Raw genomic sequence first — 16,076 nt, 5'->3', positions numbered from 1 at the left:
CCCTTTGTTGGATTTATTAAACTTAGCTTCATAACAAAAGTATCATTAGGCGTATTGCTTCCTTCTTCAGTTTGAACTTTGCCTTTCAAAATCTTTAGGGACCGTGAGGAGCTATTTTAGAGCTAGAATTTAGATCACATACAGTAAAGCAAGACATCCCAATAATGACATCAGACTTTCTCCCTCATAATAAGATTAATCTTCCAAGTCCCATCCAAGTTATTTCAAATAAGGAATTTTTTTTTTCCCCCGCATCTCATTGGGAAAAGGAAATGAATTCCTTGAACTGCATGAGACATTAAAATGCCATTTCCCATTGTCACTTGGCTTTATATGCTCATAGTTTTGATTTGTTTGCCATTATCTAGTAGCTCCACAAAAAATTCAGGGATTCTTGGTGTGTTCAAAACGTGGATTGGATATGTACCTTCGAATCCTGTCAGCTGTGTTCCTTCTTTTCTCCTACAGATTTCTTTACTTTTCTAGGGGGGGGAGGAGTGGGCGTTGTTGTGTAGTACTGGAGTTGCTCCAAATTTTCTTAGGTTTTAATGCTATCAAGGTGTGTAATTTACTCAAAGGAGAATAGTTGAGTTGATAATGTAGAAAACATTTAAGATGTTTACCGAGCAGTGTGGGTCTAGCTATTGTATGTGTCTCAACCAAACCTGGAGAATACGAGCAAGGTATCTTGTGTAGGCACTTCTGTACTGAGAATGCAATGTTGGTCAACAAAGAGAAGGGGTAATGTTTGATACAACATGTCATCTGTTTCCCTTTGCTTTTGTAGATGTCTATTCCTTTGATGAAGAGGAGCCGGTTTTAGATCCACATATAGCAAAGCATCTGGCACACTTTGGGATCGATATGCTGCAGATGCAAGTGGTAGGAAATCAAGCTTCTTTTTAATTTCTTGTTTAGTTTTCTAGTTGGGGGTATGAGAAGAACAATGTCTGTAGCTTATATTGAACACATATATGAATAAAAAGTTCCTCTTATCCAGTGGTCCTTCTGAAAAAACTGTTTTTACTTAAAAATCTGCAGAACTTATGTATAGCTTCAGCTATTGCGGAGGATTCCCCCACTGCATTCAGACCAGTCTGTAAGATCATTTGTGAAGTGGAGGAGTAGTGCTAGCCGTAAATGACAGTGTAATGATTAGTGCCTACAAACTGAAAGCTGAGCTGGGTATTGGGACTTCAGCATCCCAGACTTTTTCCTTTTGCATGAAGAAGAGAGTTCTTGAAGCTGCATCCTTGCATCTGATTTGTTTTCTGGGACTATGTTCTACAGTAGCAGCTATGCCCATCCAATATAAATGGGAAAATGAAGCTTGAATACATGCGTTGTCTTTATGCTGAGTCTTGAGGACACAGCCCATTGAGAAGTGGAGACTGAAGGCACAGGGATCATTCAAAGAGCCAGTGGTCTGTAGTAAACAGCTGAGAGATGAATTGGATGAGCAAGCTGCTACACTTCTGACCCTGACCTCCTCCTCTGCATGGGGGATTCAGCTTGCTTTTCCCATTGATCTGTCTCTTCTTTTCTAGAAGAGTTCACAGAGTTGGTGATGATGACAGCAACAGTACAATAGTTGCAGAAATTAAAAGGCAAAGAAAATAAAACTTTTTCCTTTCAGACAGAGAATGGTCTAAGAGATAATGATATAAAACCAAGAGTCTCTGAATGGGAAGTGATTCAGGAAGCTGGTGTGAAACTCAAGCCCATGTATGGCCCAGGATATACTGGCATGAAGAACCTGGGAAATAGCTGCTACCTCAATGCTGTCATGCAAGCCATTTTCAGCATCCCAGAGTTCCAGCGAGCGTAAGTAGCTCCAAGTTAGCACTTACTACTAGTTGTCTGGTTCCCCTATGTCTTGTTTTTCTATGCAGAACAGTATTTTAGAGCCTTTAACAAAACATGGTCCTGGCAGAATTTAGGTGTTTGTGTTCTTTCAGCGTGGCTCTACCCATGTAGCCTGTGATTTCACCTGTGTTTCAGTGAAGCAGTACTCAGTATTATGTTACGAAGTGCTTTGGTTTTCAACAAACCAGCTACATCAATACTTACTTCAGCATTTGTTGTCAGGAATTAGCCTTTGTTCCTGTGAGGAAACTCAATACAAGCATTATTTTATGTGTTTTGTTCCTGGTTAAAAGTCAACAAACAAAAAAACTCTAGGAATTTATTTGGCACTGTTGGTCTGGAGTAGGAAGTGCATTGTTTCACTGTGGTTTTGAGCAGTGCCATCTAGCAGCTGTTACAGGATCAAGGAATAGAATATAAATTCTGGGTAAACAGCAAAGCCGTATCTTTTCTATTTAGATAGAAACTTCTATCCGTAACTTAAATAATTTCTTCCTAATTTCTTTACTACTCTTTTACAGCGGTAGAGGCATTCACCTGGGCTAGATGAAGTTATTTGCATGTTACAAAATCTGACTTGCTAGCACAGAAGGGGCTTCTGGATGTGTTGCTGCTGAGGCCTGTATATCTAACTACGTGTGGTATTTGAATGTTTGTGCTTTGTTCTTGCTGCCCAGGTATGTGGGAAACCTTCCGAGAATATTTGACTACTCCCCACTTGATCCAACACAAGATTTCAACACTCAGATGTAAGTGATGCTTTTCAGTGACTTTGTCAGTTTAAATAGAGTCTGAATAATTTAATGGCAAGGAAGAAAAGTATGTTTGTGTGGGCTTGAAAGTGAAACATGGCACAGGGTAGAATGTGAAGACTTGCCAGATTAATTATATATAATGTATCTTTATGGGCTCAAGGACAGCATACTTATTTTTCCTTGAAAGAAAATCTTCTATTTTTTGTTTTTTCTCATGTGTTTTTTTGTTGGTTTCCCACCCCCTCCCATTTTTTTCCCTACAGGGCTAAACTGGGACATGGCCTCCTTTCAGGCCAGTATTCTAAACCACCCATGAAATCTGAGCTTATTGAACAGGTGATGAAAGAAGAACACAAGGTATTTGACTGAGTTTGTGCAGCCTGGTAACTAGGTAAAAGTGATACCCTGAGAAAAGGGAACAGGTGCTGGGCATTGGAGAACATGGATGGATCCAGCATGGGATGCTTAGCAAGGTGGAATGAGTGGGATTCTAGTCAGGAATATATTAGTCAGGGACTATTTGTGCAAAGCTTTAAAGTAACCAGTGGTTGTGCTAAGGTGTTCAGCAGCTCCTGTGATGAGTGCCAACATTCATAGGACTTACATTTATCATCTCTGAGGGATGGTAAAATGCTATTTTAGGGAGTCCCAAGGGTGAGAAGGCTTACTTATCTCAGTCTAAATTGCAGAAAGTAATAGACCAAAGAAATTGCTTCTGAGATGTTTGGAAATATTCTGCCTGATTTCAGGGGAAGCTCTTTGTATCTTAGACAAGTTCTGCTTGATTCTGTTTTGTCACTGTACCTCTTCCCACTTCAGTGAATGAAAAGCTGTTAGCAGCTTTTATGTCAGCAACAGCTTATTCCTTTTTTCCAAGTTGGCATAAATTTCCCTCAGTGTTTGAAGAGTGAGAATGATATCTGTTTGTATTGTGATTCTGCTTATGGATTTGTAACTGCTTTCCCTACGGCAATTTGATTAGTATTTGTCTTGAGCCAAATGTTAGTTATTTGGTCCGTGTAATCTACCCAAGTGGATCTGTCAAAGTTGAGATTTATTTTCCTGTTCAGATTATCTACTTTGAAAAATCTTGTGTAGAGTGATGCTGGGAAAACCGGGCCTGAACTGTGTTAATGTCCCTGCCAGCCTCTCTTACAGTGGTTCCAAACAACACAAGGAGTTAAATTTGTCTTCTCAACTGGATTATTTAGAAGGTCAGCTAATAACCAATAGTGAAGATACTGCTTGTATTGTAGAGCTTTCCTTACAGAGAATGCTCCATACAAAGTTGCATTTTTATGGACAGTAGAAGTCATGTGGGCTTGTCAAAGAACCATGGTGGTGATTTCTGTGGAAATAGGTATTTTCCTCTACTTTTGTTTCTATTAGTTATTGATATAGGAATTTATTTCCAAATAAGAATGCTGGGAAGGTTCTGGACACAGAGCATCTGGTACGCTGGGGCTCGTATTATTTGAGTGCCCCATGTCTGTGCAGCACTTGTTTTGCATAGTAGAAACTGTTTTGGAAGAAACCAAAAAATGTGGCTTATATTTCCTTTAAAGTTGAAATCTATCAATGAATCACAGCAACTAAGAAATAGTAGAATAGATTTTAACAGACATCTCACTTAAATTCTGCATAATAGTTGACTGGCTTTGTTAAATGTGTCTGTGATGTGAGGAAGAAATTAGGTGCTAGAAGTTCAGGACTTGAACTGTTAGAACAAATCTACAGCCATAAACCTATTACTCTGTTTTGCCCAACGGTTAATCTTAGCAATTAGATGTTGAGATCTTTAATGACAGATGGTACAAACCTGTGTCAGGTAGTCGTAACCATCTATTGGCATTTAAGAATGCTTGCTTTGTTCATAAATTCGATTTAATAGAATTGTAGTTACACGTGTGAGTTGAGCTTTTATCAAGCAAATTGTAGCATATGCTGGGTTTAAGAGCAGCTTTCACACCTTTTGTTCTTTGTGTTTTGGAAGAACACAGAAAAAAATCAAATATAGATATTATTTTTTTTCTGTTTCATTGCTCTGGACATACTGAAAACTAGATCTTGTGGATTTGGGGATGTTCCCTCACCTCTCTCCCTCACACCTTTCCCCAGAAATACTGACATATGTACATATGTCATTTAGAGAGCTGTAAGAGCTGTACTGACATTCGTAATATGACCACACTGTTTTTTAGGTGCCCAACTTTTTAAAATGCCTCTGTTTTGTGTCTACAGTTGTTCATTTTATCATTGTTCTTTTTTGCATCCTACCTGCAAAGATGTTCTCTAGATTTCTAGGTTGCTGGAATTCATCCAGAGTTTTGGGGAGTTGTTGCCTGTGAAAGCATTCATGTGAGGTCTGCAGTGGTCCAGCACAGTCTATATTTAGCTGAGCTGTTTTGCAACTGTTGATGGGGAAAGTATGCCAGATATTCTATAAATATTTGTGGTTCTCGGGAGATAAAATCTTCTTTTCACCACAGGAGCTTTGTCTGGCAACAGCAGAAGTTTTCTTGGTCCCAGTTCAATATTAAAAACAGGTTGAAAGCCTAAATGATCATCAACTAGGACTTGATTTTCTGTTTAGAGCTCTGCCATTTCTTCCGTTATTTTTCTTGCCCTTCATGGGGGAAGGGTTTAAAGAACAAGATCCTTTTCTGGAGACTGTTGCATGTGGCTTGTTTCTCTTCTCCATGTTCAAATAGATGAGTAAGAAGTATAGAGATGGAAGCAAGGTTTAATTCCAAATGGTGTATTACACGTCAAGGTAGCTGTGCCATCTTGCAGTATTCTTACTTTTATCACAGAAAAAAAAAAGCCTATTGTTCAGTAATTTGAGCTATTTTATGCCTATCCGGGCTGAAATGAATTTTGATTGAGCTTGCAAGAGTGATGCATAAGCCAAGATTCAGAAATCACTGGAACAACTCTGTCAAAGTAGTAGTAAGGTTCTCTCTGGGAGCCTCTAAGTAGTATCTTCACCTAATGACATTGCTGGTAAGTTGCCAGTACTTGACAGAAATGTAGCTGAGAACATTCTTCTGATTTCACTGGATCTCTGCCTACCTTTCCCTGTTGAAATCAATATTAACATTTTCCTGTTTTAGCTTGTTCTGTGCGTACCTTCCATTTCATGCTGCTTTCTCTATACCAGACTGAGAGAGCAACTGCAGTGAAGACTGAGATTGGCTGAATATTTAATAACCTTTAACATATCCTAAGGGCTCTGTTTTTGCTTGGGCTCTCTTGAAATTTACTTGATTTTATGGAGACTGAGAGCAAATCTGAGCAAAATATTCTGACCCTTTTGAGAGTGTTATCTGAAAGGTATTGTGGCTAATGTTATCTTGAAGCAATTTCAGGAGGGGAAAAGAAAAAAGCTTCTGAAAGCAATAGAGTGTGTGAAAGTCCAAATGAGGACTCAGCAGCTAGAGATTTTCAGATTTGGAGCAGTTCCCTACTGATGTGACCAAATAGCCAAAGGTAGTGAGTTCCTGGTCCCTTGATGTGATCAACAACTAAAAACTGCAAATTCACGTCTGTTTTTGGCAGCCCAACTGCAAATTTGTTCTGCATGTATTAGTTATTCTCTGCTTCATTGGGTAGAGATTGCTGGGAAGGTTTTGTTCTGAGTGTAATAGCTGGTACAAAGTGCTTCAGTGCCCTCATAGCCTTAAGTGAAACTGGGGTCTGAGAGGATTGTCGAATATGAGGAAACAGTGTAGACTTGAAGCCTTCCTGAAAACTGCTAACCTTTAGCAATCCTTCAGTGATCTAATTTTACTTGCAAATGTCATAGAAAAATAAACCTGTGTGAATGCTGCAGGAAATAGAGGAAAACCATACTTTAAAACCCCCAGATAACATTTCAGGACCCTTTTCGTTTTATGTTATTTTTATTATTTTTTTAAAGGAAATACAGAAGAAACTGAAACTATCGTTTCTACAGAGACAGAAGTCGGCCAAAAGTAGAGCTAGTGGAATGATTTGGGGGTATTTGATCTAAGGCTGAACAAAAATTATTCTTTGAAAGTTTTTTCTTTCTTTGGTTTATTTCTAGCCTCAACAAAATGGAATATCTCCGCAGATGTTTAAGGCTTTGATAAGTAAAGACCACACAGAATTTTCCTCTAATAGACAACAAGATGCACAGGAGTTTTTCCTACATCTTATAAACCTGGTAGAGGTGAGTAATTCTGCATGACTGCGTATTTTCTGTAGTGGCGTTAAGACTGAACTTGTTTTGTGAATGGCTCAGTATTTTTTAATATACTCTTAATGGCAATTTAGGAGTACTTAGTTTTAGAAGTATTTTTTCCTTCATTGTTCCTTCTTATTACTTCAGACTTATTGCTTAAGTGGGATTCACTATGGGTGCAAGAGTTCTACATGCAATAGAATGCAAATGGAACTGTCAGATCTGCGTGCAGAATCAGTGTCTCTACATTTGCCATTAGACAACCAGCAGTCTTTGGGTTCTTTGGTCATCTAAGGGATAATCGTTACAGTGAATATTAATATTTTTTTCAGAGGAATCCTGTAGGTTCAGAAAACCCCAGTGATGTTTTCCGTTTCCTGGTGGAGGAGCGCACACAGTGCTGCCAGTCCAGAAAAGTCCGCTACACTGAGAGGGTGGACTATATCATGCAGTTACCTGTTGCCATGGAGGCAGCAACAAACAAAGGTAAAGAAAGCAACAGGTCAGTTAATTGACCTTTTGGTGTGTTTCTTACTGTGAATCATGTCTAGTTGAGCCATGCAAAAGCTTTGCTGGTAGATTTTTGCATTACTAAAACCTTTGAAAATACTACTACGGTGAGGAACGTCATAGCCACTATGTTCATTTAGCTTCCAGTGTCATGTGTATTTCTCAGATGAACTAATTGCGTATGAGCTGAAAAGGCGAGAAGCAGAAGCTGCAAGGAGAGCTCCACCAGAACTTGTCCGTGCCAAGATCCCATTTAGTGCATGTTTGCAGGCCTTCTCTGAACCAAGCAACGTAGAGGACTTCTGGAGCAGTGAACTTCAAGCAAAATCTGCAGGAGTTAAGTAAGTGTCTGCTTGCATAATAAAAACCTGTGTTCTGTGTTTGTGTTTCTACCTGGGCACGATGCAGTGAGAAACAGGCGAAGGCATAATGGATGCTGGGGTTATGTTAGTGTTGAGGCTGTAAATACAATGTGTAGCTCAAGCTTTACAAGTTCCACTGACCAAGTGGGCAGAAATAAATTGCTCTGAACTGTCAGTTTCCACAAAGGTGATGATGCAAGACAGTAGTTAAGAGCTTGAACTTTAAAAGCCTGTGGTTTAGTTGTTTGCCCACATTTTAAAATCAAATTTCATATATTAGCTAGTGATAGAGCTCTGTACTGTGTGTTGGGAGACACTCTGGATATCTGCACTTAATCTCTTGATGTCTTCACTTGACTAAAAATGCTGGAGGACACTGTGTGAGACAAAACGGGGTGAAACAAATGAAAGTTTTATTTATTGTGTGTGAAGGTTCTTTACATGGATGTAAGTATTTGCATTTATAAGGTGCTATGTTTATAACTTTGTTTTGATTATTAGTTTTTTTTGCATGCGTCCAGGTTTCAGCCTACCCACCTCTGCATGATACAGGGTTTGCTTGGATCTATCATCTTCAATTGCTGCTAGTTGTATGGGGCCGTGGTACTTACCTTGTGTGTTTGTTTAGGTGGAATAAGGAACCAAGAACTTGGGCTTAAAGAGCATTGAGATGAAACAGGAAGGCAGTTGGATGACTCTAGTTCTTAAGGCAAATTTTTTTGTTGAGAACAACAGTTTGTTTCTTATCAGGTTCCATTTTTATATGTCAGCAGTGAGGAGTGGATGAAAAATGGGCTCTGCAACTGATTTGCTGTGGCTGGGTACCCTCTATTTTTAGATCACTTAACATATCAGTGCCTCATTCTCTCTTGGTGAATGGTTTCACTGGCATCCTTGTACTGAAAACTGGGAGGCGAGTGCATGTGGTAGAGAAACTGCAGCAGAAATATATGGAGGTTTGTTTTTTAAAATGGCGGTCACAGTGGAAGAAGATTTCAGTCTTTTTAAACAGATCCAGGGTTAGTGTGAAACTTGGTTCTTCCTCATGCAGATTATAAAGTTCCTAAAATTACAAGGTAGAGCTAACAGGGATTTAAAAAGTCACTATTTGTCATACGGAAGGAAGGCCTCTTATTTATGATATATTGACTGTATTTTACCCAGAGTAAGGTGAATTGGAGGAAAGGATTTTATGTGTAAAAAGAATACAAAGGAAGGCAAATGTTCAGGATACCAGGTATGGGGAAAATGGGAGCATGGAGAAGGAGAATACATATAATGTTCAAGTACATACAACATCCAAGATGCAGATATGTATAAAGTTATTCTGCTTCTTTACTTGAAAACTTTTCTGTGAAATTTAAGTTCTCACACTGATAAAATCTGTCATTATTAATCTCGATCAGGCTAGAGTTGTTTTTCTCAGTATTCTTGAGGTAATGGAATCTGTGCTGCTTTTGACTTTGTTGCCTTGCTTCACTGAGCAGAATTTCTTGTGCTTCCTAGGACTTCTCGTTTTGCTTCATTTCCTCAGTACTTGGTGGTGCAGATAAAGAAGTTCACCTTTGGCCTTGACTGGATACCCAAAAAGCTTGGTATGTGCCTTTTGTACTTACTGTGGATAGAATGAGAAATAAGTTAATCCGTAAGGTATATGTGCACTTTCCTCTGTAACAAGGACCTGATTTCGATCCCAGGTTGTATCCGAAGGATTACTTGATCCTAAGCAAATTTTTTTTATTGTTATTTTGCTTGTTTTTATCAAATTAAGCCAGTGTTTGTGGAGTTACATTGGCTATTGGTGGGTTGTGTACCCAGACTCTGTTCTCTGAAGGAGTTTGTTGCTCTCTGAGGTAATTTTGCTGGGTTCATAAGCTTAACTCATTTCTCTGCTTCTGCAGATGTTTCTATAGACATGCCAGATTTCCTGGATATCAACCACCTTCGAGCCACTGGTCTCCAGCCAGGAGAAGAGGAACTTCCTGACATTGCTCCTCCCATTATCATTCCCGAAGACCCAAAAGGTACTGACTTTGGTTTTCCTGATGTTCTCCATGAAGCAAAAAAAAACATCTTAGTACCTGAAACTGTCAGATAAGTGCTTTGTCACACTTCACCTCCCCAGAGGTTTTAATTTTGACCCTTAACATCTTTACCAAGTTCTATTTGTTTTTATCTATCCTCTTGCTCAATAAAGTGACTTAGTTTTTAGTGTGTTTGGATGACAGAATTTTTTTTTCTAACAGATTAGATTCATTCTTAAGTTGGTTTAGGTCAGCTGCTGGTCATATTTCCTGCTGGTTTATAGTATTAGAGGCTCTTTGTTCTGAGTTGTCTGAGAAATGTCCCAGGTCTTACTAAAGACAAAATATCCGGGATAGAAGGATGATCATAATGGTTCTGTGACATAAAGAAAATTTAAAGAAAACAAATAATACAGATTTTCTTTTTCCCCCTGTATGAACCTACTTAGCCTTCATATAATTCTTCATTTTACTTCCTTCTTCTCCATTTCTCTTCCCCCATTTTATTTTATTTTATTTTATTTTATTTTATTTTATTTTATTTTATTTTATTTTATTTTATTTTATTTTATTTTATTTTATTTCAGATCGTATGGTGAACCATTTTGTGGAGTGTATGTATCCCATTTTTGTCAGGCTGATATTTCAATTGCTTGTAAATTTGCCACACTTTTGCTCGGCGAATGGCTTCTCTGTGTATAGTGATGCTTGGAGATTTGGCCTGTGTGCTTCTGTTAACTAACATTTGGCTTCTGGGCTTGTTCAGCACTTGCATGTGTGCAGGACTCCTCATAGTCTGTAGAGCAGTAGCTCATCAGCTACACTGATGCTACTATATGCAGCCATTTAGTGTATGAAATCTGGTTTGCATATGTGTAATAAAATACGATTATTGTCAGATTGGAAGGTCTTAAGTCAGCTGCAATGTTTTACGATATTTTAACTTCAAATGTACAACTGTTTGTACAAAGTTGCTGCTCTTTTATACCCATACCTTTATTTTTAGAAACTAGGGAATCTTTTAGGTTTAAACATTAAATATATTCACAAATGTATGAGATGCGGATTCTTTGGCCTTAAATTAACCATTGGCTATGCTGAATGCCAAGCAGTACCTCTCTAGGTGTGAAAGTTCCTTCGTGTTTTATATAATCTCTTGCTAAAGAGGGAGGATTTAGTTGTTATTTTCATTGATGAATCTGCTATACCTCTAAATTTCAGGTCTGATTTATTGCATGAAGGAACTGGAACTGCTATATGAAAGAGTGCAAGCTACTTAAAATCATGGGCTGCTTTTGATGGCCTCCTCTAGCTTTGCTCAGCATCTAACTTTTCCATCCCATGAAATTCAGTGGTGATTTTATTTATAAATAAAATCCTGTAAGAAATCATCAAGATTTAAGGACCTATGCAGATTGCAGAGACAAAAGATTACCAGTAAGTCCATAATGAATACTATAATGCTTTATACAAGGCTGTTTTCTAATGGTTGTGGTTTACTGCAGTACTAAAATACTAGCAGCATGCGTTACAGTACGTGGCACCATGAATAGCAATAAGAAATACTACAAAATGGATTAAATTAGACTTAGTATACTAGAAGAGCCTTTCTTGCAGCTCTAGATATTGATGAGTCCTCAGTTATGCAACTGGCAGAGATGGGTTTTCCTTTGGAAGCATGTCGGAAAGCCGTGTACTACACAGGCAACCTCGGTGCTGAAGTGGCTTTCAACTGGATCATTGCTCATATGGAAGAGCCAGGTCAGTGACTGGAAGGTGTAAGTGAAGTTCTGTTCCAACTGTGTATTCTGGCAGTCAGTTGAAATTTTGAAATGTGCAACAGGGAAACAGTGGCCCCTTCCCCAGCCCAGGAAACCTGGAGGTCTGACCCATACTGAGCCTGCTCAGTGTGAGATTGTCAAGTTAGGTATTTTGTCATATGCGTGTTCAGCTTGTTTTTAAGTCTTTCCATGACCCAGCTGGGCAAGTGACATGAACTGTATGCTGATTTCTGGGCTGCTTTTCGGGTCCTGTTTATGTGTGTTGTTGACTTTCCAGTTCACGGGTGGCAAAAGAAAGAACTGATGAACGTTTGCTTCTTCCAGACTTTGCTGAGCCATTGGTTGTACCTGCGTTTGGGGGAGCTGCTTCCAGTGGTATGGCTGGCTTAGGGGCTGTTGGACTGGATAATCAGCCTCCTGAAGAGATGGTCTCCATCATCATTTCCATGGGCTTCCAAAGGAGCCTAGCAATTCAAGCTCTGAAGGCAACAGTGAGTTCCATTGGTAGCATTTGGGTTTTATTTAATACTGTGCGCTTTGCGTGAACATATGCACGTTCAGGTACCTGTGAAGCATGCATATAAAAATTAAGCTAGTGGATGATGCACATAGCACTCTTATAGCAGAGTCTAGGATGTGTGACTTGATAAGGTTAAAGTGGGGAAGGTGGCTTGTGTGGTGTTTCACATAATGCTAAATGTGGACAAATAGCTGCTGAGAAACAATTAGAATGTCTGAACACCATGCATGCATCATCAAGTTTTCAGTGCTGCTGCACGTGATCCTTACTTAGTTCAAAGACCAGTATGAGAGTGGTAGAATGATTCTAGACAGTGCATTGAGGGATGTTCTTTTGCTTGTTTCTCTCACAGAACAGTAACTTGGAGCGTGCACTGGAATGGATCTTTAGCCACCCTGACTTAGAGGAGGAAGATGGTGAGCCTGCTTTGAACATGATGGATTTGGAGAACCATACGAATGCAAATATCCTTGCAGAGGCAAGATCAGAGGGACCCAGGATCAAAGATGGGCCTGGAAGTAAGTTCTCCTTTAGCTTAGAGGTGGCTATTTTGTTGTTATTTCACACCTTTACCATTCACATAGCTCTTCTCTGTTTAGAAAGTACTTATGTTTCTTGGACATGGTCTGTACAGTTTATTTTTCTTCCCACTTCTTGGTCTGAGTTTGTTTTTGTGGGTCTAAGTTCTGTGGGTGTTGTTTGCTCAGTAAACTTCTCTGGACTCTGAATAACTGAAGTCCAAATTTCTTGTTGCTAAAAGTCTTTCCTGACCCGTGCTAGGACAAGCTAGAATGTTTAGGTATTCAAAAGCTGAGCATCCCAGAGATTACCCTGCTGATGCAGACCTGAGACTCTGTTCTGCTCTATAATCTTGTGGCTGGAGAGAGGAATTGATACAATGCTTTCAACCATGTTTCTTATACTAACATGGCAGGTAAAATTGGTGTCCTGCACAGACTGCTGTCATATTTTGGGTGTTTTTTTCTTTGAGATTCCTAGTCATACTACTGCTAAATAAACCACAAGATGGAGCTAATGTACAGCAGTCAAAGCTTTGAAACAGCTTGAAAAACTGATTTTAAGTGTAACAGCAACAAGTGCAAAAGCTCAGTGATTCTAAGATGCACTGTTTTTGAAGGGTCTTTAGTGACTTACTCTAATAACTGTTGTATGTTCTAAACTTGTCCCTCTAAGCTTGACTGTAATGGTCTTATGAAAAATTATAAACCAATTTTATGTTGTTTCTGCTGTTGTCATTGTTATGAGTATTCTTTTCTTTGTTTTTAATATTATGAAGTCCAGCCTTAAGTCTCACGGAGATATGGGAACCATTCATTTACCATTAGGTTTTAAAAAAGAAAAAAAATTGGGATAACCATTTTTTGTGGTACTCAGCCTTTATAGACTGAGTGCCTGAAATCCTGATAAGCAACATGATACTGTAAAATGACTCCAGAAAGCCCTCTCCACCAAAATCCAAGCCTCTGTCCTTATGCAATATCCTGAAATAAGGTACCCTTCTACTTTTGGTGGTAATGTGGGTGAATGGCACGAATGGCTGGGGAGCATGAACCAGGGATGAGTTCTCCAGAGGTTCTAAGTTCAAAAATAGTCCTTTGCATTAGAGGAAGAGGTTTCTTTCCTGTCCTCTTTTATGGGCTACTGAAATTTGGGACTTCTGTTTTTTGTTTGGTTTACAGGGGATCTTTGATCATGTTCATACATTTGCGTGCAGAGTTAACTCATCTAGCACTTCTGTGCTGCTCTCTGGGAATTTGGAATAAATCTGCTGTTTTCTTTTTCCAGAGCTGTGATCACAGCCCTGCTGTGTATGTGCAGAGACTTATGTGGGTTCAGCTTGGATTGTTTTGATGTTTGACAGTGAATTTCAGCACTAGTTAAACCAAGCATATGCTGCAGTCTTAACAGAAACCGTATTTAGAGATGCAGTGTCTGAGTTAGGAGTGCTCAGGTGCTCCTCTGGGATTAAAAAGAGAAAGCTTTTCCTCCATTTTCTTATTGCAGAGCTAGCAATAAGAGACTTACACTCTCATTTGTATTTGCTAAACAGGGTATGAGCTGCTTGGGTTCATCAGCCACATGGGAACATCCACAATGAGTGGTCACTACGTTTGTCATCTCAAAAAAGAAGGAAGGTGAGTGGAATTGGGAGGGGGGGGAGAGAGAGAGAGAGACACGCAAACCTGAGCAAATGTTTTCTTTGAAATATGTATCTGTTCAGAGCAGGAGGTGTATTCATGACATGGATGATTTAGTTTTTCTTATGTAGACGTATCTCACCAAAGAGATTTCCTGTTTTGCTGCAGACTGTAGCTGCGATGAGTCAACTTCTGTTACAGTTGAGAACTGTGTTGAAGTGCACCATTGTCTGTCCTGACCTTATTTTTGAAATCTCTGTTTGGAGCATCAGTTCTATACCTGACTTCATTTATCTGAACTTCTCTCAACTTCCTCTTTTTTCTTATTGATAGAAACCTGTCAGTCTATGGGCTGATACCGGTGTTATTACCACTAGTACTGCGGTACTGATCTTGGCTCTGGTTTTCTTAGGCTCTTATTTTTTTTTTATATAATAAATTCATGATTTTTCCTTCATTAAAACTGTAAATCCAAGTTTCCCTGCACATCTTTCTTCCTTTTTCAGTTCCTGATATCACCAGTAAAACTGCCTTAGCTGTTTATCTGGTCTTTTGTTCCTGTTACAGTGCTCAGATCTGGATTTTAAGCTCTTTCAGGTTTGGATCTGAGAAGTCCCTGATAAACTTCTGATGATTTTTATTCACACTGAATGTAATCTGTCTTGTTTTTATTTCAGATGGGTGATCTACAACGACCTTAAAGTCTGTGCCTCAGAACGACCTCCCAAAGACCTGGGCTACATTTATTTTTACCACAGGATACCAAGTTAGGCCTCAAATGTATTATCTGGCCTTAAGAAGCCATAAGCCTTTTTAACCTGCCAAAAAAAAGCATCCAAGGAAAAAAAAGGAAAAAAAAAAAAAAAAAAAAAAAAAGAACAGAAGACCCCTAGCCCTTGGACTACCAAAAAGCAAAGGAAAAGATGGGATGTTTATAGTTAATTTAAAAACAATTATTTGATGCCTTCTGAAGTGTTAGAGGGAAAATTTCTATCAGGTGATGTATAGTACCTTGTTTTAAATTTATACACCTTAGAGGATACCTTAAGACCGTGCAGATCACTGGTGGAGTTTGCAGCTAGTATTTGGAGAAAATTGAAGTTTCAGAATGGGACAAAACCAAACCATTTCAGCCCAACTCCTGCATCTTCAGTCCACACATCTGTTGAAGACCACGAAGACACATTTGCATCTTTGGTAACTAGGAGCCACTGTTTCCAACCATATTCCAGACAACTTAGTTCACAGTAAATCATTAATCATGTCACATTAAAAGTTGGAGGGAGGGAATGTATTCTACAAAGCAGAATGTCTTACTGGAGATTATTTTCATTACAGTGAGAAAAGCCAGCTACAGTTGTAACTGTTGGAATTCAGTCTTACAGTGTTTTGGTTTGTTTTTTTGATGCATAAGCCTAAGAAATCAATGGAGGTATCAGCACCCTGTACGTTTCTGCCAAAGAGAGGATTTTATTTTTACAGAGGTAGGTTTCTCCATCATCTCTAGACTGTTCGTTTTGCAAGTTCTTCCATCATATTTAAGATTACCAGTTGCTCTAAGAGGCAGTTTTTTCTGACAGTAAAATTAAATAGCGTATTCTCAGGAAAAGTAATCCTATCCGTTTGTGTTAGTTTTTCGTATTTAGGAGTTAATGTCCCATACTTATTTCTGGAAAAAATTGCATGTCAATCACTCACATCCCAGCTGAAATCAACTCCCTGACAAAGTACTTGCAGTGCAATTATTTCTGCTAAAGGTTGCTTAATTATTGATTTCTATCCACAAGTTGGGGGGAACTCAGTAAAATTGCTGATTTTATTCATTTGCCCTTCTCTCCGTCCCTCCTCCTTTTCAAAACAAAAGCAATACGTACCTAGTTTGAGATTTCTTGAAG

At 38.9% G+C, this 16,076-nt stretch overlaps 1 protein-coding gene across 1 annotated transcript in view; it reads left to right on the top strand.

Annotated features, from left to right (window-relative positions):
* The window catches only part of USP13 (ubiquitin specific peptidase 13), a 38,333-nt gene extending 22,553 nt beyond the window's left edge, over window positions 1-15,780 (top strand). Inside the window, exons 7-20 of the mRNA XM_072344461.1 lie at window positions 788-882; window positions 1,637-1,824; window positions 2,544-2,615; window positions 2,885-2,978; window positions 6,688-6,813; window positions 7,158-7,311; window positions 7,502-7,676; window positions 9,204-9,292; window positions 9,599-9,721; window positions 11,339-11,482; window positions 11,827-11,993; window positions 12,375-12,540; window positions 14,094-14,178; window positions 14,859-15,780. Coding sequence (XP_072200562.1) covers window positions 788-882; window positions 1,637-1,824; window positions 2,544-2,615; window positions 2,885-2,978; window positions 6,688-6,813; window positions 7,158-7,311; window positions 7,502-7,676; window positions 9,204-9,292; window positions 9,599-9,721; window positions 11,339-11,482; window positions 11,827-11,993; window positions 12,375-12,540; window positions 14,094-14,178; window positions 14,859-14,952 — 1,772 coding nt within the window. The 3' untranslated portion in view covers window positions 14,953-15,780. The remainder of the gene's footprint in view (window positions 1-787; window positions 883-1,636; window positions 1,825-2,543; window positions 2,616-2,884; window positions 2,979-6,687; window positions 6,814-7,157; window positions 7,312-7,501; window positions 7,677-9,203; window positions 9,293-9,598; window positions 9,722-11,338; window positions 11,483-11,826; window positions 11,994-12,374; window positions 12,541-14,093; window positions 14,179-14,858) is intronic.
* Window positions 15,781-16,076: the final 296 nt, after the last annotated feature.

This window comes from Excalfactoria chinensis, chromosome 9 (genome assembly GCF_039878825.1).
Source record: "Excalfactoria chinensis isolate bCotChi1 chromosome 9, bCotChi1.hap2, whole genome shotgun sequence".
In the NCBI taxonomy this organism is placed as follows: Eukaryota; Metazoa; Chordata; class Aves; order Galliformes; family Phasianidae; genus Excalfactoria; species Excalfactoria chinensis.
Note: the sequence above shows the minus strand (reverse complement) of the source record. Positions and strands in the feature narration are given on the sequence as shown.